The 23,478-nt window shown below is 37.4% G+C and overlaps 1 protein-coding gene and 1 long non-coding RNA gene across 6 annotated transcripts in view; one reads left to right on the top strand and one right to left on the bottom strand.

The window, feature by feature from the left end:
- Nucleotides 1-23,478, top strand: part of LOC123848297 (uncharacterized) — an 844,895-nt gene that overhangs the window by 172,521 nt on the left and 648,896 nt on the right. The gene's annotated exons all lie outside the window — the stretch shown is intronic.
- LOC123848295 (bifunctional heparan sulfate N-deacetylase/N-sulfotransferase 3) overlaps nt 1-23,478 on the bottom strand; it is a 176,962-nt gene that overhangs the window by 147,409 nt on the left and 6,075 nt on the right. The window contains exons 2-3 of one of the 3 annotated variants that reach the window (XM_045880526.3): nt 22,458-22,665; nt 15,254-16,395 (exon numbers count right to left, since the gene is read on the bottom strand). In XM_045880526.3, the coding sequence (XP_045736482.1) occupies nt 15,254-16,276 (1,023 nt within the window). In that variant the 5' untranslated portion in view covers nt 16,277-16,395; nt 22,458-22,665. Of the gene's footprint in view, nt 1-15,253; nt 16,822-22,457; nt 22,666-23,478 lie in introns of those variants that run through there. The other 2 variants (XM_045880528.3, XM_045880527.2) reach the window with 2 other exon arrangements.

Here is a 23,478-nt window from a genome sequence, read left to right as displayed (position 1 = left end):
GCATAAGCATTCTCCCTCTATGATATTGAGGTTCTTTTATTTTTTAAATTTTTATTTTTTTAAGGTAAACTCTATGCCCAGCATGAGGCTCGAACTCATGGTCCTGAGATCAGGAGTCTCTTGTTCTACCGACTGAGCCAGCCCCAAGGTTCTTTTAATTATGATAATTTTTATGAGATTTTCTGGGACTATCAATACAGAAAGGCTATATATCAACTTAGAAACATACTGTTCTATTTATGGAAAGTGAAATAAAAGGGAAAATGTTAACTGACTAGAGAGACTATAAGTGTAAGGAAACTAAATCTGCACTTTAGCTACATGAATGAACGAAAATTTCTGACATGTTAATTAAATTGGGGGCAATAAAGTGCAGAGACCATCACCTCCAACTGGCACATACCTTTTTCTTTGTGAAAAAGTAATATTGTATAGATCAATAATGACAGGTAACATCCCAATGGAAAAATGGACAAAGGGCAATTCTCAAAAGAGAAATAGAAATGGGCCATAAACATATGTGATCATCTTAACCCTCTGCCGCAGTTACACAAATTTAAAAATTAATGCAATAAAAATTCTTATTCATCAGATTTTCAAACGTTAAAGAATGAGTAAATCCACTGTGTGGTGGGACTTAAGGGAGTTTTTTTTTTTCTTTTCTTTCTTCTTTGGAGTTTTCTACATTGATTGTTTATTACAAAGTGCATATAAAAAACAAAGTGCATGTATTATTTTACATATTTGAAAACAATGAAAATTTATTTTTATTTTGGACAAAACAAACAAACAAACCTAGCTCACATTAATTGGAGTTTCTTAAAGACAAATGTTTAGAGCTTCCTAACATAAAATTTCTTTTCTTCATTCAAAAAATATTCCCTTTGTTAACAATTTTTTAAGTCATCTGATGGGATAAGTCTATCCCACCTATAATTCAAGACAAACCTTTGTGATTTCTTTGATATTACATTATAAGCACATTCAATTACTTAGAAGACTATATCCCATACTGGGCGCCTGGGTGGCTCAGTTCGTTGAGCGACTGCCTTTGGCTCAGGTCATGATCCTGGAGTCCTGGGATTGAGTCCCGCATCGGGCTCCCTGCTCAGCAGGGAGCCTGCTTCTCCCTCTGACCCTCCTCCCTCTCATGCTCTCTCTCTATCATTCTCTCTCTCTCTCAATAAATAAATAAAAATCCTTAAAAAAATTAAAAAAAAAAAGAATATATCCCATACTTTCCTCTCATCCTCCCTCCCTCCCTCCCTCCCTCCCTCCCTCCCTCCCTCCCTCCCTCCCTCCCTCCCTCCCTCACACTGTCTCTGGTCCTTCTTTCCTCCCTACTCTTCTCCTCCCCCCCAAAAATACTACTTCTCTATCCTAGTTCTTAAACCTCTGGAGCCTTTCTTCTGACTGACCTGATATTCAGGTTCCTGAAAGATCACAGAAGCATGCACCATGCAAAATTATCTATTGTCTTCTTACTAGCTCAAACTAAGCCATCCATTTGTTGGAATCATTTCTTCAAATGCTCTGCTTCTTGTGCCTTCATGTAGAATCTACCCTATCTCCACAAGAAGTTTCACATGTGTACACGTTTGCTAAAATATTGTCACACAGTCTTGCTACATGGCATGGCTAAAAAATAAGTGAAAATGAGAATTCTTCCAGTCACAAATCAGTCTTCCAGTCTTAAAATCAGTCACAAAAATGATTAATTCTAATTCTATTATGATCTCTTTCCATTATATATTTGCTTACATATGTAGAATTAAATATTTTCATATAAAATCATTTTCTCTACAGAGAAAGATAATAGGACCCATGTCTTTGTATTTTGCAATAATACTGAATAGTTTATTTAAATCAGCATTTCCCCAGACGTGAATATTTATCAACTGCATTAGAATCACCTACGTGAGCATATTAAACATAGACATTCCTGGACCCTCCTCCCTAGAGCTACCAAGTCAAAATCTGCGAGTGTAGGGTTGAGAAATTAGCATTTTTAAACAAGCATTTTTAAATGATTATTTTGCCTCTTCTGTGATTTGGAAACTCATAAGAACAGTTTCATCTTGATAAATGATTAAATACATCTAAGCATCTCTGAATGAAACTAGTGGCAAATTCTTGGACTGTTTCTTTAAAAAAATACTATATCACTCTGATTTTTATTAATTTACAAATCACAAGTTGATTCATCACTGCTGACTTTAAATACATCTGTGTTTTAGGCTCATCAACAATAAAAATATAAACTGTTGAATATGGAGCTGAATATGACACAGATGATGATATGTTAGTGACTTGAAGGGTTAGCTTAAGTTTGATAATGATTTTGCTCCTTAGAGACATTCAGTTAAAATAGAGAACCAGTCTGAAAACCGTTGCTGGCTTAAAAATAAAGATGTGCAGTTAATTATCTTCCTAGGCTCTCCTTGTTCTTAGGGATGTTGCATTGACATTATGTCAATTATTTAAGTACAGAGCATTGAACACTGGGCCTCTGCCTAGGCTCTGAATTATCCCAAAGGGATGATGAACAGCCTCCTGTCACTGGCATCCATTAGAGACTGATCCCATTTAGGGAACCAGAACTTTTGAGTAAAATGAACAACTCGGTCTTCTCTGAGAATGACAACTGAATACTAACTAGTTCTTACGAAGTTTTAAGTGACAATGATTTTGGAGATTTAGTACTAGCAAGAAAGTTCCAACAAGAATGAAAAATACGGATTTCCTTTTTCATTGTTCATTTGTCCCTCCATCAGATCAATGACAATGCCCCTGTATCAGATTAAGAAATAATGAAGATTGGGAAAGTGTTTTCTCCCTTTACTCCCTTTAAATGCTTATTACATTTCTATAGCAGATTAGCAAATTATGCAAAAAATCTTTTGAATATTAACCTAAACTATTTTTGTCAAAGCAAATACATTAGAATTAAAATTTTCATTATAATACCTTCTTGCTTTTGAAAATATTGTCAGATAATTGTTAAAATGTTACACAAAATTTCTTAAAGGTATTTTTCAGTATGTCAGAAATCCAAGTCTGCCAGGACACAGCTATTAACTATTTTGCTGACAGCAACTCTAACCTTTGAAAAGCTTATTGTCAAAACCACTAAATTCAATTACTGGAAAGTATCAAGGAAGTTGTCTTTCTAATGTGAACTCAAATACCTTGTCTCTTAGGATTCCTAAGGAATGGCTGTGTTATATATGTTGTTTTGGTGTAGTAGATTATTTCATTCAAGATAAAGATAGTAAAGAACCCCCATTTTTTTGATAGATGATTGTTCAATGCCTCAACCAGCTGGTTTAATTTCTACACACAACGTTTCTTCCTCTTCTCTTTTTCTTTTCTCGGAAAGCTGATCCTACTCAGTATATATAGTTTAGAGGAAAAAAAAATAGAGACAGTGAGTTACATAAAAATAAATCTGTAAATCTAAATGGGGAAACAAGAAGCAATGCTGTACAAATCCAAACACCAGAGAATCAAAGCAGGGTAGCAAGAGTGAGAACGGATAAACAGATGGAATAGAACTCCACTGTTTTTGCATTAGGGTAATTAGGGTAGAGGATTCCGAAGAGGGAAAGACTGATAAAATAAAACAAGGGTACTGAATCTGAGGTGGATACAGGAACACAGGGTAAGATAAAATGGAAAGAGGAAAAAAAAAAAACATAATGAAACTGGTGACTAGTGCTTAAGTAACTGTGGTAGTTCTAATGAACAGGCTTTTACATTTGGTTTTTAATTCATCTAATAATGGATGCACTTCTAGAAAAATGACATTAGAAACTACTGAAGTAGTAAATTGATGATAGTCACATATCTGCTCCTACTGAGCAATCTTTGGAGAGCTAACTTTCTTAAACTACCGAAGCGAAGAAAGGCTTACTAGCTTGCCCATGTTAACTTCTGGAGTGTAAGGGAGAGGATGAGTTTAAAAGCACAATAATTTAATTGTCCTCAATTAATTACTATTGGTTCAGAGAGCTAATTAATTATTTAATTATATATATATGTCATGAAAGTTTCATTTTCCAGTGAGAACAGTAGTAAAATCTCTTGGGGGAATGAGTAGCTGTAGGAATTACTGGCATGATTAGGGGCGCCTGCATGGCTCAGTCAGTTAAATGTCTGACTTTGGTTCAAGTCATGATCTCAGGGTCCTGGGATTGATCCCACTGTCCAACTTCCTGCTCAGCAGAGAGTCTGCTTTTCCCTCTCCCTCTGCCCCTCCCCAAGCTTGTGTTTTCTCTTTCTCTCTCTCTCTCAAATAAATAAAATCTTAAAAAAAAAAAAAATTACTGGCATGATTACATGAAGAGCATAGCTTGTGACAGGCAGAAAAAAAGCCTACTCCTCCCCCCCAACCCCCCAAGATGTTTAAGTCCTAATCCCTAGATCCTGTGAATATGTTACTTTTTATGGCAAGTAGGATTTTGCAGATGTGATTAAGTTAAGGATCTTGAGATGAGGATTATCCAGGTGTGCCAATCTAATCACATACGTCCTTAAAAGTGGAAAACCTTCCCAGTTTTAGCCAGAGGGAGACGTGGCTATGAAAGAAAGGCAGAGAGAGATATAGCACTGCTTACTTTAAAGATGAAGGGAGGGAACATAAGCCAAGGAATGTGGGTGGACTGTAGAAGACGGAAAAGATGAGGCAATGGGTTCTTTCCTAGAGCTTCCAGAAAGGGACACCACCCTGCCAACACTTTGTACTTAGCCCATTGAAACCCATATTAGACCTCTGACCCTCAGAACTGTAAAATAATAAATTTGGGTTGTTTTATGTCCCTAAGTCGGTGGTAATTTGTTACAGGAGCAATAGAAAATAAATATATAGCTATTTTAGTAATTGGTGCAATTAATAATTATAACTAATAATTATAATCATTGAATTATTAATATGAAAATGAAAAGCCACTTAATCTTTTAAGATAAAATTCCAATATGCACCAAATGAGTAAATTTTAATACTTTTAAAATTTTAGTCCACTTAGAAGCTTAATAAAACAAGTTGACTATTTCCTTTGTCTATAAACAGTCCATAAATTATGTCAAGTGTATCTCATAATTTATTTTATATCAACATTATGATTTTAAGATCTATTTTGTATCTCAGGCTACAGTTTTATTATACATAAGTGGCCTATAAAAGTTAAGAACAAAAAAGGTGCTTTAGCTATTCATTCACGCTCCCCAGAGACTAAGAGACAATATACCAGAATTTTCTGCATTTTTGGTACACTTTAAAAAATGCTAAATGCCTGTATAAAGCACATTAAAACATTATAGGGACTGTAAAATCTGAGCATATACAGAAAGAAAAAAGTTAAATTATCTAAATTATGGGCAATTTCTGTTCTTTAATTAATCTAGCACCAAAAATGTCTGTCACTATGCCACTTTAATTCACTACAAACTACTAAGCTGATTAACCTGAACTGTAGGCAAAATGCCTACTGTTACTTCAAATCTTAAAGTAAAGTCTACCTTGTCCATATCATTGTAGTTATAAAATCCGAGGCATTCCAAGAGGTAGTTGATACTAAGTTTTGTTCCACATTTATAATTAAATCCATGGCAAAGCTTCAGATATGACCCATTATGTTATAATAGACTCTATCTTGGATGCAATTTGCTATAAAATAGAATTTGGTAGGGAGGATTTGATATGGACACCGTAGTACTGTGTTCAGATATAACTGGGAAGCAACATGAGGTGGAAAAGCACAGCTTTGGCAGCCAGGTAGACCTGCATTTTGTATTCTGGGATGGGCGCGTGCTAGCTGTAAGATCTTAGGCAAGTCAGTCTTAGTATATAAATCTCAGTTTCTTTATTTAAAGTGATGGTACTTTTGGTCATTGTTTTATAGGATTTTGTGAGTGTGGAATGACAATGAATGTAAAATAGTTAAAACAATATATGAACTCAATAAATATTACCTGTTTGGGGAGTAGTTAAGTACCCTCAAACATATCATTATAAAATAACTACATCTTCTATGGGCCTAACACTATAAGCCATCATCACAGAAATACAAATGAAGATCCCTTTATATTTTGAATTACTTCCTAGAATTATGGAATATTAAAAAAATAAAAACTCTAACTCAACTCTCAATCCAGAGAAGCACATAACCCAGGAAGTGGCAAACAGGAAAATTTTCTCCTTTGTTTTTTACTTCTTTTATAAAAAAAAAAAAAGTGTTTCATTATTCATCAGTGTACCCCTTGAAATCCCTATCACAGCACTTTGACAGAATAGATGTTAATAATTTTCTAAACTGAATTGGATTATCTCTAGAATCTAAGTCTTTACTCAGAGTTTTGGTCTTCTAATCTCTTACTAGTGTGTGGAGCTTGCATTGCCTGGTTGAGCTCTAGTACACCCTATGATGGTTCTGCTCTTTGTCATGCTTGGAAAGGAGATTCACTGTTTTGGGACTTTAACAATGTAACTAGTCACCAAATATTCTGTTTATACATTCATATGGTGTTCCCCAATAGCTTTTGTCTCCTTTAAATGATTTAGAACTCATTGTTTTAGAATGGCATTGTGAAACAAATAACTCCTTAATATTAATGGAAATACATTCTATCTCACAACCTAACAAATTTAATAAAATGTATTAAGTGTAAGTTGATAATGTGTATGAAATAGTTTTTTTTCCCTTTGCCTAAATTATTATCTTATTTCCCTATGTTAAATTATTGCCAAAAACTATTTCCAGAAAATTATTTCCTTAAAATTAGTATTGGTATAATTGCTAACACACTACGACTATTTGAGTTTGATAAGAATATTAAGGGTGATGTATATTCCTGTAAGAATAAAAAATTTGACACATTATGATACATTATGATAATGACACATTATGTCAAATTTAGAAATACTATTCCATCAAACTAAAAGAGAAACATTTCATGTACATTTATTAGAACAGTCCCAAATTGCCTAACTTTTTCACAATTCTAAGATAATTAGAGACCAGTGGATTCTGACATATTCCACTCCCACAAGCATTCAGGTGACTTCTAGAGATCCGTAATCTTCCTGATGTGAGCCACAATGGTTATACGTGAGGGAACTGTTAACTAAGCATTGTAAACTCAACAAAACTATCTTTCAAAGATGAGGCTGAATAAAGGCATTTACACTCCATAAAAAAAATCTGGGAGAGTTTACCATGAATAGACTCTCATTAAAAGACCTTCTAAAGGATGTGCTTCAGGAAGAATGAGATTCATTCATTCAATAAATATATACTGAGCCAGGCATACTTCTAGGTGCTGGGGATACCTCAGTGAACAGAACAGATGAGAAAGTCTTGCCCTCATGGAGCTGACATTTTAGTAGCCAAAGTTACAAAGCAACATAAATAAGTAAATATATATGGTATGTCCAGTAGTATGCTGTTAAACCTTTACCAACTGGCTCTTTGGGTGGGGCGGGGGTGGGGTGAGGGGAAGCCTGCATCTGTGCATTTGCCAATTTCTGTGGTGTAAATGCTACCTCCACTCCAAATTTCAACTGCTGGCTATGTCCTGAGGGAAGAGACTTACACAATTGTCCCGCTGAGCCTGCGTGAGCTGCTTTGAGCACAGCAGTGAGGATCCTAAGTGCTAGGGAGAAAAATGAGCCAGAAAAGATGGGGAGATTTAGGGCTTGCAATTTGAAAGAGAATGGTCAGAGAAAACTTCACTGAGAAGGTACAATTTGAGTAAAGAATGGAAGGAAGTGAGAAACAGAGCCATGCACCAATTTTGGAGAAAACCATTTTAGGCAGAGAGAACAGCAAGTGCAAACCCTGAAGCAGGAGCTGGGAATGGCAAGGAGGCCAAAGAGGCTCCTGCAAAGTGAGAGGCTCAGCAGTTAAAGGCAGGGTGTACAAGATTGTAAGAATTGAGGCTTAGGGTAAAATTGGAAGTCCCCGGAGCGTTCTGAGCTGAGGAAGGACAGGATCTAAATTATATGTTAATGGCCTCAGTCTGGCTTCTCTGCTGAAAAAGGAGTAAGCCAAGCTAATAAAACTTTGATGGTAGTCAAAATAATAATGTCTAAGATCTGGGATTCAACAACAACAACAACAACAGAGTTAACATCCAAAACAGGAAGGGCTCATCAGCCAAAGAGAGTGGGCATGATTGGAAATAAAGTACTTCATACTTTTTGACTAAGGTGTGAAGATATTGATTAATATTAGCTAAACATATGTTTAGCACATATGTTTAAATTTCTGGAGAAACTCCCAGAAGAATAGAAATAAAATATATACATTTCAACCCAGGAGTGGGTAGAAAAAAGAAGGAAACCGACAATAAAGGCAATAAAAAACAAAGCAAAAAAAAGAACTTGAACAAGTGGGACAAATAGAAAGCACAAAATAAGATAGCTGAAATTAATCCATACACATTGATAATCAAATTAAGTGTAGATTGATCTTGTTAACTAAAAGACAAATATTGGCAAAGTAGATAAAAAGAAAATTAAATGACAAGTTGTTTTTTAAACTAATTTATAATGTCAAGACATGGAGAGAAGACAGAACAAATACACAAATGAAATAATGTGTAATTTTTAAATAGTAACCCCCCAGAAGCTGGTTAGGCATGTTAGCATTAAGGTAACCCCAGAATGATAAAATTTTCAATTAATATATAAATATATATGTAAATATAAATGTGTATATATGTATATATATCCTTAAATAACATAGCTTTAAAGTATAGAAGGTGATAATTGACAGAAAAGCAAGGAAATAGTTACAATCCACTATCAGATTTGAAGAATTAAACACACCTCCTTTGATAACATCAAGTAGTATACCCCGTCCCTCCCCCTGCCTCCATAAGAAAAGATCAAAACAGTAAGAACAAAGAAGATTTGAACAACATAGTTAACAAAATTGAGCTAATAGATATACATTAACTGGAGAATTGTTTTTGTCAAGTACACAAGGAATAGTATATCCAGTCATAAAGTGATCCTAGCAAATTTAAAGTATTAGTTTCAAGCACACATATGCTTCTAGACAAATTGCAATTAAAATGAATATCAGCAAATAAAAGATAAGAAACAGCAGAGAAAATGGAAAGGAATTAGAGAAATATAAGAGGGGGGGGGTTGGTGCTGTGTAGGTTTGACATCCACTCAGCGCATTATAAATAGTGAACTATCTGGAGAAATTTTTGTTTCCTTTCTATTTTTGCTTGTGACAGAATAATTGATTGCAGGTACCTTCCCCCCCTAGACATTTGGTATGTTAAGTTCTTTTTCAATGATTTTATGAAGCCTCTGGCTTTACTGTAGCTGGGGTAGTGAATATTCTGATGAGAGAGAGAAGTCAGGCAGCATAGAGATTACCTTTATACTCCAATTACAGCCTCCAGGGGTTGGCTCCTAGCTAGACTGAGAAGTCAGCCAAGTCTGTCTTTTGAGCCTGATACCACTTACTTCTCAGACCTTTGTGGCTTTTCCTACTCCTATTTTCAGTTCTTTCTTTTCCCTAGGCACTCTGGGATCTTTAGTTAGTGAGGAAAATAATGATAAAGTCACTGATAACATTGTACTAAAGATTTAAGAACTTCCCTCTCCTAAGGCCACTTTTAAAATGTAGATATTTTTAAGGGGTAATATACAACAGCCAAATTAAGGAACGGTGACCTGTCAGAAACTAGTGGGAAAGACTGGGGATAGTGTGGAGATGGAGGGGGTTGCTGAGTTGCTCACCTCCAGTCACACTGTGGGCACCTCTAGTGTGCTAATAATGTATGGCTGGGCTGGTTCCTCATTTCCTCATGGATGTTAGAAAGCCTGGCAAAAAGACAATGTGTGCCAGTCGTAGAAGGAGGAGGGAGAAACATAGGAGGAAGAGAGTGATACATAGCTCTTTTATTTGTTGAGAGTATAGCTGCAGAGAGCTCCGTAAAACTTTGAAAGACCCCCTTCCCTCTTCCACTTCACAATTGTCTTAGGGGTGAAATGTTATAGGAAATGGTCTAAGTCTAGAGATATAATGGATCTTACGCCTGAAGTGAATTCATTCTTCTAAGGGAGAATGTGAATTGTTAATATTCATTTGGTCATGGTGTGCTTTCAGTGATATCTTTAAAATGATTTAATAGCAGAAACATCTATTCATAAACCACTTTCCCTCTCCAAAACCCTCTCTGTATACTTAGTCTCAGGAAGTCTGAGGACAGGTCCTAGAACACTAGGAACTTGAATATCACAAAACTAGTCCATGGTGAATTTGAGACAAGTCTTGTCCACACAGTTCAATAAAACACACACACACCCCTTTTTCTGACTTCAGTATGACTGAAATTAGTATTGACACTTTTGAAGAACATATTAATTGTCTAAACTGTATGTTCTTTGGTTCTCTAAGGGCTATGGCTTGTAGCTTATAAATTCTGCAGCTAAAAAGGACAACACCTTAGGTCTGTATTTTTTTTCTTCCTCATGAAGAGTCATATATTTTGTGCCATGTCAGCTTCTTAGTTGCTTTGAGGCTCCTTAAAAAGTGCTTGTGTTATTCAACAGTTAAATAAGTAAAAACTGATATTGCATTGCTAATTCTGATTTTCCAATTAAATAAGGAAACACTTTTTTTGTTCCACATAAGGAAAAAAATGAAACTTTTGCAGTGATTAGTATAATTAAAATTTATGTGCTATATGCACCATCCTTCTAGTTTTGCAAGAAACATTCTATGTTGCCTTCAATTTTCTCACATTCTTTTCAATTTTCCTAACACTTTAAATAGGGAAAATATAATATTATTCATAAGTGGTAATAATTAAATAGAAGAACTTGATTAAAAATATTTCTATTAATTAGGTACTTTTAATTACCACATCCACGACCTTCTCTTAGATCACATGCTCTTTAATCTCTCTTCCTAGGAAAAAAGATAAGGTAAGGTTACTAACTAGGTTAACTAACCCTAGTTAGTTAGGAAGACTTACTGCTCCAGTTTGCCTGGGACTTTAAGTTTTAGCACTGAATGCTCTCAGTCCAGGGAAACCAGGATGGTTGGTCACCCTAACTTCTGTTCGCCCTCCAGCTAATTTCTCTTCTATTCTTCACATCAAAATTTTTCCATTGAGTATCCTACACTCTTCTCCTCCATGTCTTAACTCTCTCATCTACTCCTGAACTTATTGCAACTATGCCTCTGCCTCGAGGCATGCCTCTGGGCCCATTCCCCTGGAGTTTGCAAGCGTCTCCAATGACCTTCACCTTTTACCAAAGGAGACTTCTAGTCCTTACCTCCGTGGAACCAGCTGCTGGATTTTATACTGCAGATCACACCCTCCCTGACATTCTTCATTCCCAAGGCTTATATAGTAGTCCCCCTTATTCACAGGGGAAACGTTCCAAAACCAACAGTGGATGCCTGCGCTTGCAGATCGTACCAAACCCTACATATGTTTTTTCGTATACATACATCCCTGTGATAAAATTTAACTTCTAAATTAGGCTCAGGAAAAGGTTAACAACAATAATAAAATAGAATCATTATAATGATATACTGGAATAAAAGGTATGTGAATGTGGTCTCTCTCTCAGAACATCTGATTGTCCTGAACTCAGCCTTGTGATGATGAGAGAGGACAAAATGCCTACTGATGAGATGAACTGAGGGGAGTGGCGGAGGTGCTGTGACAAGAGTGTTAGGCTACGGGTGCCTGGGTGGCTCAGTCGTTAAGCGTCTGCCTTCAGCTCAGGTCATGATCCCAGGGTGCTGGGATCAGCCCTACATCGGGCTCCCTGCTCAGCGGGAAGCCTACTTCTCCCTCTCCCACTCCCCCTGCTTGTGTTCCCGCTCTCGCTGTGTCTCTCTCTGTCAAATAAATAAATAAAATCTTAAAAAAAAAAAAAAGGAGTGTTAGGCTACTATTGACCTCGTGACCGTGTGTCAGGATGATCATCTGCTTCCTGACCATGGTTGACGGCTGGTATCTGAAACTATGGAAAACAAAACCACAGATAAGGGAGGGACTACTGTATAACAGCATCACTTCTTAGTCTTTGACCCTGTTCTTTTTGACTCTTATTAATGAGATCATCTCTCTCCAGTTGTTTTCTGAAAGATGATTTTCCTCAAGATTCTATACTATACTCAGTCTTTTCCCCTTATCATTCTATAATCCCTATCCCTGGCTGATCTCACATACTTTCATGCCTTGAACCATTCCCTCGACAGAATAGTAACTTTAAAAACTATGCTTGCTATCCAGACTTCTCTCGTGAGCCAACTACCTGTTAAAACATCTGTACCTGTATGTCTCAGATGCACTTCAATAATTTAACATTTTTAATATGGCCTCTAATTACCTTCACTATGATCCTAGTGTTCTCTGGTTTTTGTTTGTTTTGTTTTTAAAGATTTATTTATTTATTTGAGAGAGAGAGCATAAGTGGGAGGGACAGAGGAAGAGGGAGAGAGAATCTCAAGCAGACTCCACACTGAGCTTGGGCACCTGACGTGGGGCTCGATCTCACGACCCTGAGATCACCAACTGAGACGAAACTAAGAGTTGCACACTTAACCCACTGGGCCACCCAGGTGCCCCTCTCTCCTCTTTCTTTGTTGTTGGAATAATCAACCATTATTCACCTATGCCAAACATCTTAATGTTATCCTTGATTATATTCTCCTTCATCTCCACTGACCCAATTAGTAAGCTGTTCAGTTTTACCTCCAAGATAGTTCTTAAATTGGTCCTTCCTTCTCAATTCTTTATCATTTCCTAGTTTCAAGAAATTTTCTTTTATCTGAAATATCACTGCTCTAGCCTCTGAAATCATCTTATTGTTCTAGCCTTGCCTTCAAAATCTGTCCTGCTTAATAGGACTTAATAGTTTCAGGTACACAGCACACAGTACAGTGTTTCCCAAGGCAGTACTTACGTAAAACCATGTGGACAGCTTTGCTATTGCATTCACCACATAGCAAATGATCTACCTATTTATCAGCACCGCCCACCAAGACAGTAAACTCAGTAAGAGAGGAGCCATGCTTTATTTGCCTTTTTATGCCTGGTGCCCGCCTCTGTGCCTGGAATGTGATGTGGCCAAGCAGTTACCGACCAGGTAGATAGATGCTCAGCACAATCATCAACTATGTGCTTTCTGGGCTTCTGTTACTATACTTTTCCCCACCCTCTCTTCTAAAGGGATGAGGCTATGGCTTATGATTCTATCTACATATTGCCAAAAATACCTCACATGTAGTACATGCTTAATAACTAGCTACGGAATGAAAGAAGGAAAGAAAAAGAAAGAAAGAAAGAAAGAAAGGAAGGAAGGAAGGAAGGAAGGAAGAAAGAAAGAAAGAAAGAAAGAAAGAAAGAAAGAAAGAAAGAAAGAAAGAAAGAAAGAAAGGAAAGAAGAAAGGAAGGGGAGGAAGGGAGAAAGAAGGGGAGGAAGGGAGACAGAGAGAGAGAGAGGGAGGGAGGGACGGAGGAAGGAAGAGAGAAAGAAAATGTTTAGACTCTCAGGGCGACTGCATACAGTGAATTAGTGTTTTAGAAACAGTCACAGATACAATGTAGAAGTAGTTTAAAAGCCCAAATAATTCAAAATATACTTTCTTTTAAGCCTTTGGATTGGTTAGAAAATATATTCCCATCTAAATGAGCAATTCATTAAATAATTTATATGCTGAATTCTTATTAAATGTGCTCAATTGTAATGTGTTTAATTTTTTATAAGCCTTAAAAATGGTTTAACCTTAAGAGCACTGAAGGCATTTTATATTTTGTATAATTTTAGAGGATATAGTAGGGTTTGCATATAAAACTTAGATTTATCTAGCACATTTTTAAATGGTATAACAACATATTTTGCCAGTTTTAAAGAATTATAGTTCAGAAATCAAACCTTAAAAACATGTTTTATCATAATATTTTGAAATGAAAAAACTGGAAGAGAATTATATACTGTTTGTAATTTGCAAGTGCATAATGTTTAAGCTACCAACTTGGTTTTAACTTAGCTACAATTTTCAAGTATATTTCATAAGACTTAATGAAAACTTAAGCACAACTTCTATGTTAATTAATTTTTATTGAGTTAAAAAGAAGAGTCTAAAATACTGTGAAAAATATGGAGGTTTTTTTTTTTTTTTCTTTCCAGTTTTCACACTCTCTTATGATAACATTTAATGGTCCTTCTGGTATTCTTAGCTCATTAACTAGTGTGATGAACATTACTATTATTTGCCAGATGCTTAGTCTTTATAGAAAAGAATGCAGTTTTCAAGATTTTTTTCCATCTGATTTAGTCCTTTGTATTTTACCAAAAGGTCAAAGCTGTACAGAATAAAAAATATGTATCAAAATCTCTCCTTTCACTTTTACGAGAAATCAATCTGTAGTATAAGAAAGATAGAATCCTATAGTATTTTGAATGGGAAAGTAAGATAAATGTAGATCATTTTAATTTTAAATTTCATTAATATTAAACAACCAGTTGTTTATGTAACACAATGAATTCACAATAATCAACGATCTTCAAATAACTGTTTTCTATTTAAGGGCAACAGTTTTATACAATGAGAAATCTAATACCATTTAAATGCAGCATGATGGGCTTCATATATGTACCAGAGGTGTTCAATGAATTCTGAAACATAATTTAAATCCTTATGTTTGTGTATGAATAAGTATGCTTGTATATTCATAGCTTTTCATATTTAGCAGTGCTGATTTTAAGAGTTCCAAAAAAATATAAGAGAAAATGAATTGCACATTTGACTTCCAAAAATACCTGAACTTGCTACTTATGAGATCTTTAATTCTTGAAAATTTGTGGGAGTATTTATTTTCATTAAAACAAATTCACTTTGATTTCATATTTAAATGAACTAAAGTCTTAGATTAGTAATAGTTTTCTAAGGTAGATAGTTTCTAGAAAGTTAATTAAACAAGATGGTTTCTACTCTGTAGCTGTACATACATATAGAAAAGCATTTCAGGATCCTGCCACACTCAATCCTTTAGTGCAGTCTTCATTTTTCTTGATTCAGAGAGATATAGCCCTTTATCTCAAATATAGCTGAGAGTAGCCAACTCATCCCAGTTTGCCTGAGACTTTCTGATAAAATGAAGATCCCATGTCCTAGGAAATCCCTTAGCCCCAGACAAACCGGGACAGTTGATAAACCTGCTGGAATACGACCCAAACTTTGAAACTTTGAGATAAAAAGGGCCTTACCTTAACATCATTGGTGTTCATTCTTGTTCCCTCCTTTCCCACAAAAATATCATCAATATCCACAAGAATGTACCTGTCCAAGGACAGTGTCAGCCTCTTTCCTGACAAGAAGGAAACCGCGTCTATGAAGATGAGCTTATGCAACCAAAAGTTCAAGTTGTTGCCAAAAAAAACTCTTTGAATTCCATCATGAAGCCCCAAGTCGTGTATGACAGTGGCATAAAAAGCACCTTTAGAGATGGGAGGAGAAAGGTTCTCTGGGGTCTTTACTTTGGCAAATATTACTGGTTGGTAGGCTGAATGATTAATCTGGAAAACTGTCCAGTCAGTTCCAGGTAAAGAACCTTTTTCAAGCTTGGAAGATTTGGTCACATGAAGCAATGGAGAATGAGGATTAATACAACAATCTTTTACTGCAAGGTTTCCGTATATGGAGAAAGGGAAACCTTTCAACTGAAAGCTCTGTAGACTCTTCTCGCTAGTTTTGTGGAATCCAATGACACCCACACCATATTCCACACAGTATTTATCTAAAAGGCTTCGGTTCCAAGAGTCCATATTTATATACTTTAATATATTCTCATAAATAACGAGAATATATTTGCCTTTAGTTTTTTCTATAAGTGCTGGGAGATCCCCCTTTCCAGGAGCAATTTCAATGTGATACTGGAACCTACTGGATTCTAGAATCATAATTATGTCTTGACCAAGTGATGAGTATTGGCTCTCCACAAACACCAAGACTGTGGGGTCTGTCCTCGAGGCATCAGAAAGCTTCATTGTCTTGACTTCCATAAGCCTGTATGGTAGGTGTTGGAAATCTGCACAGTCCACTTCAGACATCACCTCGGAGGGCTCATTTTCCTGTTTGTAGCCACTGTACAGGTAGTATGCAGAAATAATAATGCTCACCATACAAAATGTGGCGAGCAGAATAACCGTCCTTTGAAAGTGTCTGTGAAGCTTCATGATAAAACTCATGTTGCATATATTTCCCTCAGACTGTTCCAATTGAAGCACCATAAAAAAATAAGAGGAAAAGAAAAGATGGTGTTCAGCTACTTTTCCAGTCTCCGTCAATAGTTTATGTCACCATTGCAACGCATTTGTAGCACTGGATCAGGACTCACAGAAAATACGGTCTGAAAAGTGGAATAAAATAGAACAGAGTATCAAACATTCATTCTACGGCATTAAAACGAGCAAGTTTTTTCCTGCTGATTGACATGAGTAGCAACCTGTTAGGCAGATGAATGGGTGTATGGTCTGTAAGGAAGCCTCTTTTTCCTCCTGCCAGGTCTGGATGAGGATGTGGGAGGGAAAGAAACGGGAAAAGGGCTCCATATAACAGAGGCTCTCCATCCTTCATACAGAAAATACATTGGGCTAACCAGAAATTTCCTTTTATTCACTGAGCTTTGCATCAAACTCTGTAGATATCATATACCTAAGACCACAGAGAGGTCACCTGAGCCATGCACTGCCCTATCATGTAATGCATACACAATGCATATGTATTTAACTACATGTACTGAACATTCATAAAAGTTTGGACATGTTTCATTAGGTGCTATAGTTAAGACACTAGTTTCTGCTGTTTGGAAAAGAGCGCAGTAATTACATGAAAAAAGTACTATAAAAGTGTTTTTTTTTTTAAAAAAACAAAAAAATGCTTCATGAAACACCTTGTCATGCTATAGTTTCATATCCCTTTCAAGACTTACTAATCTTAGAAAAATTTAGTAGCTTTTGAAAAACAATAAGAAAGAAACCTGAGTGCTTCTTAGAGCAGAAGTTTATTAGAGTCTTATGGTCCTGGCACTTTTCAAGGAAATATGGAATATAAAAGAATTAAGGAAGGTCTTGTTATTGTCCACAAGGCAGGCTGAAAGGGTTCACTGAACCTCTACCTCTTATTAACTGTGTCACTTTGGCCCCAGTACCTTTTTTTTTTTTCTTTTTTTAAGATTTTACTTATTTATTTGACAGAGAGAGACACAGCGAGAGAGGGAACACAAGCAGGGGGAGTGGGAATGGGAGAAGCAGGCTTCCCACTGAGCAGGGAGCCCGATGTGGGGCTCGATCCCAGGACCCTGGGATCATGACCTGAGCTGAAGGCAGACGCTTAACGACTGAGCCACCCAGGTGCCCCTGGCTCCAGTACCTTTTTTTTTTTTTAAAAATTTTATTTATTTATTTGAGAGAGAGAATGAGATAGAGAGAGCATGAGAGGGGGGAGGGTCAGAGGGAGAAGCAGACTCCCCGCTGAGCAGGGAGCCCCATGCGGGACTTGATCCCGGGACTCCAGGATCATGACCCGAGCCGAAGGCAGTCGCCTAACCAACTGAGCCATCCAGGCACCCGGCTCCAGTACCTTTTAAGTAAAATGATGAGGTTAGAATAAATAATCACCAGAACATTCTGGCTCTAAAATTCTGTGATATTCACCTATGAAATAAGGAATGAACAATATTTTGAATAATATATGTTTATCTTTATGAATAATACATTCTGGTGTATAACTGCAGGATATTTACAGACTAAGATTCTTATAAATAGGATATTTATCCTGTAAATTGTATATTATAATTATTCGTTCAAATATTTAGGGCATCTATATCATTCATTCAAATATTTATGGGGTAACTATCTTTCTATTTAAAATATAAATGGTCAACAGAGTGAATTTCCTTAAGGGGTCCAAAATTATAAAGTAGAGACAATGACTAGCATGACAATAATAGATGGTTGTTGAGTAGAGACAAATGCCTCTAATGAGGTGAGAGAAATGACCAAGGCAAGTAGGGAAGCCTGCAATACTCCAGGGGGATGTAGGATTTGGGCAGAGCCCTGAAGGTGAGGGTGATGTAAGTAGGCATGTGAGATGGAGGGAATTTATAGAGGCAGGGGTGAGCACAATATTGGGCAAAGAACACTCTGATGAAGAATGGAAGGCAAGGGTATGAAGTCCCCCCAAAAATAAATTGTACAAAGTATGGGTACCTTAGATTATGGAGAGATTGGATAGCATACAAGTTCACGGTTGAGAAAACCCATTGGGAGCCATTCTACTTTTCTGCTTTGGGGAATAACATGGTAAGGGTGAGATTTTTCAGGAAAATGAACTAACCAATAACGTGAAGGATATCCTAGAGCATTGTTTGAGAGTCAAGGCTGGCAAGCCGAGGCAGGCTTATTTCTCACAATCCAGTCATAAAAACCGTTAGTGAGCAGAGGTCAGGGAGAATGTGGGAAGGGGCAAGTCTGAGGGACACTGCAAAGAAAGGAGGAAGAGAACTTGGGTCTGGCATGGGGGGTCTGTGGTACACCACCACTCTGCCAAGTAAAATGGCATCAAGTGACCTGGCATGCTTGATAATAAATCTAATATAAAGGATAACATTCTACTCTTTTAAACATTCAAGCCTCGTTGTAGGTGCCATTTAAGCAAATCAAAATTACCAGGACAATGCAGAGTTTCCACTGTAATTGTAGTTATTTCATTTTGAAAAGTAATTGCACTTTAAAAGTTATGTACATGTTTATGAATAATATAATAGTCTGGAGCATAATAGCAGGATATAAAATCTCGTATCTTTCTGTGCCCGTGTTTCAATTTTAGCTGTGAAGTGTTTTTGACTGGATGCAAAATGTATTACCACATTTTGCATTTCAGATAGCAGTGTTTCGTCATTTGTTCTTATTGTCAGAAGTGAAAGGCATGTAACTCATCCTAATCTTATCTGTCATGAGGCAAAGTGGTGAGGAGTACTTGCTCTCACTATTTAGGATGGATATTAGGAACCTATTAAAGCTACCTTCTCCAATACTTGGTATAAAATACTGAAAGGCCTCTCTTTTCTATTGAACTCTTCAAGTTTCCTCCTGAAGCCAAGCGAATTCCAGCTTATGTCTCTGAGGGTAGGATTTGGTCTAAGATATTTAAATGGACACATTAGGATTCTCTACGTTTTCTTTAAACTTTTTTTGACAGCACAGTTTGCTGTGGCCAAATTTGGTCCCTGGTATAGAGTCTCAAGAGTTACTGTTCCTACTGCAACCTCATCCACCACCAACTACTTCCCATTCTCTGTATGTCTGTGGGCTCTGAAAACCTCAGAATGCAGTGAACTGGTGCTGCCCCTCCTTCCGTGTGGGAGGCCACTAGGGCAGCTTCTCCTGAGCCCTTCACTGGTGGGGATCACTGGGAAGACGGGTACATGTGGAAAACTAAGCTCCTCCGCACAGTTCCCCTGTGAAACCTTCTCAGATGGAGCTGACCTTCCGAACGGGGTAAGACCAGCAGTGACACACCGGCCACTGTAGAAATGATATCTTCTTTGTAATTCTTGGCACTGTTGTAATTAAAACTTTGTTTATGGTCCGTCTGTCGGTCTCTCTTATCCAACTGTAAAACACTCTTAAGAGGGCAGAGATAAGGCCTCTATCACTGAGCCCCTAGTCCCAGCACAGAGTAGGCACCCAATAACTGTTTGTGGAATTAGTCAAATAAAATGGCATATTAACCTTACAGGCTAATTTGACACTTCTACTTTTTTCTAATGTCATAACTTATTTTTAAGGTTATATATCACTATTAATATGATTAAATTACCTACACACTAGCTGGATTTAATATCTCTGTTTTACATAATACTAAGAAAATATAATCATGCCATCCTAACATAGGATAAAAGAAGCCACTATGGTAGATATTAAATCTTCACCCACCCAAAGATTCCCATCAAATAATCATTCTGCCATCAGTCATTAGGCATTTGCTGAACACCCAGTTTGGGCTTAGGGCTGTATTAGGTGCAAGGGACACCACAGAGGTAATACTAAGAGTGATTCTTGTCTGCAGAAGCAAGGTCTCTGTTGGGGGAAATGACTTGTGAAACAACAGCCGGCACCATACATAATAGGTAGTGGTTCATGCTGTACAGACTATATTTGTTACAAGTTTCAAAGCCAAGATTAATGATTAATTAAAGATTAATGAAATTTAGGAAAGCAGTTTCTAAGAGACATGGTGCTTCCGGGGGACATGACATGATGGGCAAGATTTGGATATGAGGGCGGAATGAACATGTTAGGCAAAAATACCTGGCAAGGGGGGGGGTGCCCGGCTGGCTCAGTCGGGAGAGCATGTGACTTGATCTTGGGGTTGTGTGTTCAAGCCCCACGCTGTGGGGAGAGCTTACTTAAAATACCTGGCAAGGTTGAAGAAATGATATGGTTACAATATGTTTATGTGAGAGTGAGACTAAACTAATATGATACTATGTGTTGGGTTGAAAATGGAAATAATATTTCATTCGAGGAGTCCTGCAGATTAATGAATGGCCTTGGAAGTGACTGTGAAGCACAAAGTGTGGACTTGGAAACAGACAGCATTAGATGAATCTGAACAGAAGAGAGACAATAAAAATCACATTTACGGCCAATGATTAGAGTAGCAGTGGCATCTAGAATGGGCAAACAGCAGTCATATGAACAGAGAGAGTATATGCTACATTGTACAGAGTGAAGAAGGAGGTGGAGTCAGGACAGTCCCACTTAAGGGGCTGCTGCACAATCCAGGTGGGGAGTGGTGTGAGGCCAGACTAAGGTGGTTATCAGGGGGAATAAAAATTAAGAGAGACAGGAGAAAAACAAAAAGGAAATGATTACTGATAAATTATGCTTGGGGACTAGAAGAAGAAAAGTGCCAGTATTAGAAACGTGCAAGCTTAGAGTGGATATTGGCTTGAGCTAATGATGTTCACCTAAGGTTCAGACAGGTGACTAAATGATGCACAGGGAGATGGCAAAATCATAATATTCTATAAAATAGTTGGATGTTGACAAATAAAAAGGACAAGGAAACATTTGAAATTAATGGGTCATAGGCAAATCTGGATATGCTACACAAATTCAATTCCTCAGGAAAGCCTTTTCTGACCAATTTACTCCTCCCCCTTTAGACCAGAGCCCCAGATGATGTAATCTAATTATAATTACATTTTATTTCAGGCTTTTATCACAACTCTTACTAAATGTCATTAGCAACATTACTTGTTTAATGTCTCTCTTTCTTGTTAGACTGAAATTTCCAAGGGTATAGGGTTTATGTCATTCCCAGTAATCTTTCAAACAAGAAACAGGATAAAAGCATTTTTAAAGGCTAACAAGAGCAACAGGCAAACACTTGAGTATAGTGATTATTGTATTTTTTTTTTTTAAGATTTTCTTTATTTTGAGAGAGAGAGAGAGCACAAGCAGGGGGAGCAGCAGGCAGAGGGAGAAGCAGGCTCCCAGCCGAGCACGGAGTCTGATGCAGGGCTCGATCCCAGAACCCTGGGATCATGGTCTGAGCCGAAGGCAGATGCCCAACTGACTGAGCCACCCAGGCGCCCAATGGCTGGCATATAATAAGAATACAGTATTCTTGAAGTACTCTCACAAAATACATTGAACACAGTATTCTTGAAGTACTCTCACAAAATACATTGAAAATTATAGACTTTTGCAGGGTCCGAAGAATTCTCTAAATGACTAAAGAATAGGCACACTAGCCTCCATGTCAGAGAGTTTCCATGGACACAACTCTCTTTACTACAAGCAGGGAGCTGACAGCTGTGCTTGCATTTGGACACCTATGATGAGGAATATGCTGAATGACCAAGGAAGTGTAAGTTAAATTAGAAAATCAATAAATCATTTAGGCAGGCATTTTGGAAGAGTCGGAGTAGATGCAGGAAAGTTGCAAAGTTGGGCTGGTTATAAACATCACCACTTCATCAGGATTTCCTATAAGGCACACTGAAGGAAATAACATAATATGGGAAGGTAGAGTAACAACAACAGCAACACAGCTAAATTAGTGAACACTTACTACATGCCAACATGGTGTTGGGCCCTTTAAAAGCTAAGTAACTTGCCCAGGATGCCACAGCTCATAATGGTTGGACTGAAATTGGAACTTGACTGCCTGCAATGAAGATGCCATACACCCAAGAAAGCAACTGCAACACTTTCCATGCTAGGAACATGTAGGAAATGGATAGTAGGTAGCTATTATCTTAAGATGCTGCAGTTTCTGCATATGAAAATGGGGATACTTGTGGTACCTATTAATAGGGTTTTAATGAGGATTATGAGATAAACTATAAAAAGCTCTTAGAAAGTGTCTGGCACATAGAATGAATATACGAAACGTTACCTGTGATGATGAGGAGGAGGAGAATGGTGATGATGATGATGATGATGATGATGATGATGACGACGACAATATAACTAACATAGGAAATGGGAAATATCCTGAAGATGGCCAATAAAAATTCACTAAGGGCTTTAAAGGGACAGGTACAAGCATTCCAGTGTAAGCAGAGTTGTGGGAAGAGCAGCAAGTCCACCTCTGATGCAGGAAGCTAAAGTCAGAGCAGAGGAAGAGAATCAGAGGCATAACCCAGCATCATGTCCATCCTTGGGCTTCTTCTCATTCCTTCCCATTACCCCAGATGAGCTCACATACTCACTGGCTTTCGCTACCATCTATGCTCCAATAAATTCCAAATGTTCATTTGTTAGTTTAGCCTCCTTCCTCTGAGCTCTAGGATTGCAAATTTGAACTATCAACTTGATATAATAACAACAACAACTCACAGAAACTGTATTCTTATTATATGCCAGCCACTGTTTAGCTCCACTGGATTCATGTTACAAGAGAACTCAGCCTGTCTAAATTGGACTGTGTGATCTACTCTCTAAAACCATCTTCATCTTCCCACGACCATGTAGTAGCTCATCCTTGACATCTTCTTTTCCGCTTACCTCTGCTTATCTAAATAAACCCAAGTCCTCTCATTTCCATTTCCCAAAACTCACCTCACCTCTTCAATATACTGCTCTTTCCTAGGCAACATCCCTCTCACTTGAACTACTGCAACATCTAGACTCCTCATAAACACTCTGGGCTCCTTTTATACTTTTCTCAGTCCAGCATCCAAGTGCAAATCGGATTGTTTCTTCCCAGCAGCAAATTTATCAATGGCTGCTTATTTCACTTACTGATTAACATGCAAACTCCTATACATGCCCTACAAGACACTGTGAGGAACGCTTCCCACTCTTACATCTCAGGCCTGATTCAATGGTGTGCTCCCCTCCAAATTCCAGGTAAAGGGGTCCTCTTTCAGTTCCCCCAAAGCAACCACCTCTTCTCTGACTCAGAGTCTTCTCAC

The sequence above is a fragment of the Mirounga angustirostris genome, unplaced genomic scaffold, assembly GCF_029215605.1.
Source record: "Mirounga angustirostris isolate CCGP_5_RB_7025 unplaced genomic scaffold, mMirAng1.0.hap1 SCAF_2, whole genome shotgun sequence".
Classification (NCBI taxonomy): Eukaryota; Metazoa; Chordata; class Mammalia; order Carnivora; family Phocidae; genus Mirounga; species Mirounga angustirostris.
This window is presented reverse-complemented; position numbering and strand designations above follow the sequence as displayed.